At 45.2% G+C, this 6,000-nt stretch overlaps 1 protein-coding gene across 3 annotated transcripts in view; it reads left to right on the top strand.

Moving 5' to 3' along the window:
- Positions 1-2,571: 2,571 nt before the first annotated feature.
- Positions 2,572-6,000, top strand: part of syde2 (synapse defective 1, Rho GTPase, homolog 2 (C. elegans)) — a 79,326-nt gene continuing 75,897 nt past the window's right edge. The window contains exon 1 of one of the 3 annotated variants that reach the window (XM_052462052.1): positions 2,572-5,150. In XM_052462052.1, the coding sequence (XP_052318012.1) occupies positions 2,924-5,150 (2,227 nt within the window). In that variant the 5' untranslated portion in view covers positions 2,572-2,923. The remainder of the gene's footprint in view (positions 5,151-6,000) is intronic. The other 2 variants (XM_052462043.1, XM_052462058.1) reach the window with 2 other exon arrangements.

Here is a 6,000-nt window from a genome sequence, read left to right as displayed (position 1 = left end):
AGTTGTTGTTGTGGTGGTCTGCATATAGAATAAAACGACCTCTCTTTCTCTCTCTGTCTCTCTCTCCCCCTCTTTCCCTACCTACCTCTCTCTCTACCACTCTCTCCTCCCCCATCTCTCTCTCTCCCTCTGTCACTCTCTTCCTTCCCATCTCTCCCTCGTCTCTGTGCTTACCTGTAGGCTTTGACCTGTAAATATAAAATCAAATCAAAGTTTATTTGTCACATGCTCCAAATACAACAGGTGTAGTAGACCTTACAGTGAAATGCTTACTTACAAGCCATAACCAACAGTGCAGCTTTTAAACAAAAAATACGAGTAAATAGCTGCCCAGACAAGGTCTAATCTATCAGTGAGGCACGCAAAGGTGACAGGTCTACATGGCTCCGCAGCAATAACAGATGCTTATCATAGTGTTTTACTTGGGGGTGCATGCGATCATTACAGACAGTGTACTCTGTTTTATTCTCCTAAAGCTGGAATCCCCAACTGGAAGCACGCAGACCGAATATGTCCCGTGAGTGATTTTTTAAAATGTTTTTATTGTTGAACAGAAAAGACTGTAAAACACCAGCAAATCAGCCCCAAGTAATTTACATTTTGGAAATCTGTTCCAAAGTATTCCCACACATAATAGAGAGATATACACCTGCGTGTACAAAACATTAAGAACACCTGCTCTTTCCATGACATGACCAGGTGATTCCAGGTGAAAGCTAGGATCCCTTATTGATGTCACTTGTTAAATCCACTTCAATCAGTGTAGATGAAGACAGGTTCAATAAGGATTTTAAACCTTGAGACAATTGAGACATGGATTGTGTATGTGTGACATTCAGAGGGTGAATGGGCAAAACAAAAGATTTAAGTGACTTTGAACAGGGTATGGTAGTAGGTGCCAGGTGAACTGGTTTGAGTCAAGAACTGCAGCTGGATTTTTCACGCTCAACAGTTTCCCATGTGTATCAAGAATGGTCCACCACCCAAAGGACATCCAGCCAACTTGGCACAACTGTGGGAAGCACATTGGAGTCAACATGGACCAGCATCCCTGTGGAGAGCTACCAGCATCCCTGTGGAAAGCTTTCGACACCTTGTAGTCCCCGACGAATTGAGGCTGTTCCCGAGGGCAAAAGGGGGTAGGTGCAACTCAATATTAGGAACGTGTTCCTAATGTTTTGTATACTCAGTGTATATGATCATATACAGATGTAAGCTGTGACTGACTTGGACTGAAATTGGTGCCGGTACTGGTTATATTTAGGTGCAGTAGCTCCACAATACTTTTGAGCTAATATTCTACAAGAGGAACTGGAGCTCCTAAAAATCTGCCCCTTTTGCCTGTGGTCAAGTGAGTTTTGGATGACGTTTTTGGCTGATGTTAGCATGATGAGAAATCCTCTTTAACATAGAAAGGATAGAGAGACTGTGTTGTTATTCCTCTAAATATGGAGTCATACTGAGGAGGAGATGTCTCCTGAATGGTTCCTTACACACCCACCATGATTATCCAGACTTTGTTCAGGGCTACTTGCATAGAGGTAGGGGTGCTGAGGATTCTGCCGCACCCCCTGAAAAATCTAAATAGTTGTGCTCAGTTAATGTTGTGGTGGTCTGCATACAGAGTAAAATGCCCTCTCTTTCTCTCACTCCCTCTCTCCTGAAAATTCATCATATTTTTTCAAAATGAAATAAGAATTTGTTCTTAACTGACTTGCCTAGTTAAATAAAGGTTAAATAAAAAATAAAATCCTGGCAACCTCACATAGGTTTTATTCCAGACTAAAGGGGAATATTAACTTGTGTACATTGTATCTGCTGTGTAAGTACAGGTAGTAACATACATATGTAATTATATGTAATATAGAATGAAAATACAGAAACTGTAAGGCATAAATGATGAGAATGCCATAAGAAATCTAGTGTTTTACAGTTGATTGATGCAGGCACGCAATAGGCTACTTTGTAGACATTATTCATTCATCCTTCTCTGTGCTTTGGTGGAAAACGTAATTTATTGTCATATTTGAGTAAACGTAAAGATACCTTAATAGAAAATGTTCAAGAACAGATCTTGAGATTGACAAACATGTTGCTAATAAACACTTATCACAGTTTAAAAGATTATAGCTATCAGTTGTTATAGATTCTGGACTGGCTTATTACTTAATATTATCATGAATTATTATTATTATTATTATGCCTATTTTGACTAGACCTATATGGACTCAGTGGGGATTTATTAATGCTTTATAGCTTCACTGGAATGTAACCAGTGATTTGCTAATCTGTCACATGTTGCCTCTAGGATACAATGGCACATGTTGTGTCAGTGGCATACTAGGCTGCGTTTACACAGGCAGCCCAATTCTGATATTTGTCCTACTAATTGGTCTTTTGACCAATCACATCAGATCTTTTCACAGCACAAGCTCTTATTCACAGCTGATCTCATTGGTGAAAAGACCAAATAGTGAGAAAAAATATCAGAATTAGGCTGCCTGTGTAAACGCAGCCAAATGTTGACAAATTCTTAACATATTGTCGTGAAGTTCTACAATGTAGCAGGTAGCTAAATATTATACTGCTTGCGTACGAGTTTGCGCAATGCGCCTATCACCCCCGCCAGAAAATATTCCAAATATTTGAACAGCAAGCGCAGAGAGGAAGGGGGGTCGGAGAGAGCAGAGAGGAAGGGGCCGGAGAGCGGAGAGAGAAGAGAGAGAGGCGCAGTTGAGCAAGTGAGCTAAGTAGCTAAAGCCAGTCAGTGAGGCCGAGGCGGACAGTTTTGAGGTGACAGTGGAGAATGGGGAGGACTTTGCACGCCCGGCGAATTTTGTCCGCAGAAAGGGTGCTCAAACTCGATCGCTACCCATCTGAGAGCGTGTGCTGAAACTGGAGAAACACCGGTGGACAGGAAGGAATGGCTGATCCTCTGAGGAGGAATTTATTAGCAAAACTTCGGGGGAAGAAATCTAAGAAAGGGACGCCGGCTGGTGGATACGGCGCTGCGACTAATGGGGGCAGAGCAGGTAAAGGAAAAGTTTCTCAAAACCCAGACGGCCAAACTCGTCCAGTAGTAATGTTCGCAGAGTTGCATTGTCTGACAGACAACATCATGAGAGGTAACGATAGTTACGTTAACGACATTGTAGTAAACAAGGTTGGATTAGATCAAGAGCAGAGCACGGTAGGAGTTGTTGAGACGAGTGAGTTTCCCCAGCAGTACGAGGCTTCAGCTAACATGCACATAAACACTAGCCGGGGGCCGGGGGACAATCTGGGTAGCGGGTGCTCCGGGATTAGGGGTCGAGTAAATGAGGAACTCTTGGGGGTCTCACTTCAAAGAGCAACTCAGTACGAGGGGAACGATAGAGACGAGATGATCAGAATCCATAAACAAGGGCCCGGCTACTTCTCTGGACAATTACAACAAGGACACATAGGTAGAGCGCACGAACAGAGAAAACACTTTGTCCCCATTCCGCGACAGTATAGCGCAGGGGATTCAATAGGGTTTGGGAGCAATAGTCCTAATAATCACATTATATACCACAGAAGGCCTGATGGGGTAGTTAAAATGACAAATGGCCACTATCCTGCTTCAAAGAGTAATGGAACAAATGTCTGCTTTGACAAAGATCTAAAGACTCGAGTAAGCCACGGGCAGACAGACTCCTGTCATCAAACTGTGTACAACTACGAGGCAGACAACGGGCAGAGGTCTATAAATGATTTCAACGTTACGGCAAACGTGCATCCTGGCCACAACCAAATATTGAAAACAAATGTTACAAATAACGGGACGCAAATGTGTCCGCCGGGTATCGCGTGTGCGCATCATCCGGACAGTAATTACACCGAGGAAAACATTGTGATTAGAAACATAGAGAGTTACGGGAGCTCGCATGAATTTACAGGGGACAACATTAGGGTGACCCATTTGCAGAGCCCGACATTTTTCCCCACTGAATTGGAGATATGCGACGTTAACGTGGCCTCCCACTTCATATGCGCAAGAGAAGGAGCACCCCGACACTACTCTCTAGATAGCGAGGATGATGATTATTATGATAATGTAATTCTTCCCTTTTATGTATCTGAGTCATTAGGTCCAAATGATAGAAAAAGCTCAGATAAAATAGAAGCCATAGATTCGGGAAAAGATGTTCCTAAAGGACAAGTCATTAGCGACAGTGTGCAGGAGACAGACAGACTGCGGAGCCAGTTGAAAGAGGCCTATTACCTTCTTATAAACACCATGCATGATATTAGTTTTGATGGTCAGGTCAGTGTCAACGGTTTTATAGATCAGGCAAGTTCCTCCAGTCACTCTCGGGACAGCATGTGCTCACGGTTGTCCATCAAGCACGTGGACAGTGATGCTTGGTCGTCGGGAGAGCACAGTGTCCAACAGGTGTCTGACACAGACTCCATCCTGTTGTGCCTGCTGAGTGAAAACCGAGGGGATCCAAGTCTAAAAAAAAATGTCATTAGCAAGAGCCTCGTGAATCTATCTGCTAGCAGGATTGGGCCTCCCTTACTGCGTTCCACTAGTGACAGAGCTATCAAATACCGCAGTGGCGCGCACAATGCGCCCTGCATCCAGGCCCTCGGTTCCCAAAGCCCTGCCTGTGAGAATGGGGATGGAGCAAGTAGGCCACAGGCTGTTGGAGCCTCTGACCCGTTTGAGAAACAGGCCAGCTACAATGGTGACACGAGCAGCGACGACCTGCTTCAAGACACCGGTGAAGACTTCAAGTTGAACGAGAGTAGTGGCTCGGTCAACAGCCTCACTGGATGGTCCGACAACGCAGACACCCAGCAGGGTGGTAACAGCAAGCGAGATGGAGAGATGAGCGCGTGGGACCGGGGAGGCTCTGCCAAGCCCCATGGAGTCACCGTCAACAAGATGCAGGAGTGGATGCACAAAGGCCGTCTGTTGTCTTCAGAGATGAAGCAGCGCATCGCGGGGTCCACGCCCCAACCCCATGGCACCCACTGTGGCCTGGATAGTGCACCACGGCCCAGCCAGGGCCAGGCCAGCTCAGTTCCAGCTGGAGCTAAACCAGCAGCCCTGACGACCAGAGTTCACGGGGCCATACCCGCCACTGTGGTCCCATGCCAGAGCCAGGCTTTGCATCAGTCAGGTAGGAAGGGAGGTGGTGGCCCCCCCTGGTGGAGCCACTCTCCGGTCCAGGGAATCTCCCCCCTGTCGTCCTCCTCCATCCTCCTTCACCCATATTAAACTACTCCGTCTGGTCTGGTGGTGGTGGTCTCACTTTCTCTCCCTCTGGATGCAAAGCAAAGGGACGGAATGAATAACTGCCTGTCTGACCGGCCCCTTTGCTTTCCTAGTAGGATTCTCTAGTCTAACTGGTGGCGGGTTCTGGTTCTTCTTCTTCACACACTAATGTAGGTTCCATTTTAACACTGAATAGCACATTGGTTATAGTGGGCCACACTGTAGTAGTAACAATAACCACTAACTCACTCTGTAGTCTCATGGTGTTGATAACAGTGATAATGGTTGTGGTGGGTATGAACATTACTCTTGAACAATGAAATGTATAATGTGTATTAATGTTTGTTTGAGATCATAATTTGAGATGAAAACATCTGTATCGTGAAACACAAATGGATATCCTGTTTTGATATCACCATGTTATTATGGTATTACCACAAAACCTGTCCTTTCATCTGCTGACCTATTTTTTAAGGAAATGGGGTACATGTCTACTTTTGCAGGTTGTAAGGTTTAGTTGGTGAGGTGAAATCTCTTTCTTGTTGTTTCCCTGTGATATTTTCTATGGTTGGTATGGATGTGTGTGTGTGTGTGTGTGTCAGGTTGGTGTTCCATGGTATGTGTATGACTGGTGGGTTGAGCCTCGTCCAGGGTAAATAGGGTGATAGGCCACATGTACCGGGTGCTGTTGTTGACTCTCTGGTGCAGGGCTAGAAATAGAGTGTGATCTCCGGACTGCAGCGGAGAGGGAGAGA

This window comes from Oncorhynchus keta, chromosome 1, assembly GCF_023373465.1.
Source record: "Oncorhynchus keta strain PuntledgeMale-10-30-2019 chromosome 1, Oket_V2, whole genome shotgun sequence".
Classification (NCBI taxonomy): domain Eukaryota; kingdom Metazoa; phylum Chordata; class Actinopteri; order Salmoniformes; family Salmonidae; genus Oncorhynchus; species Oncorhynchus keta.
This window is presented reverse-complemented; position numbering and strand designations above follow the sequence as displayed.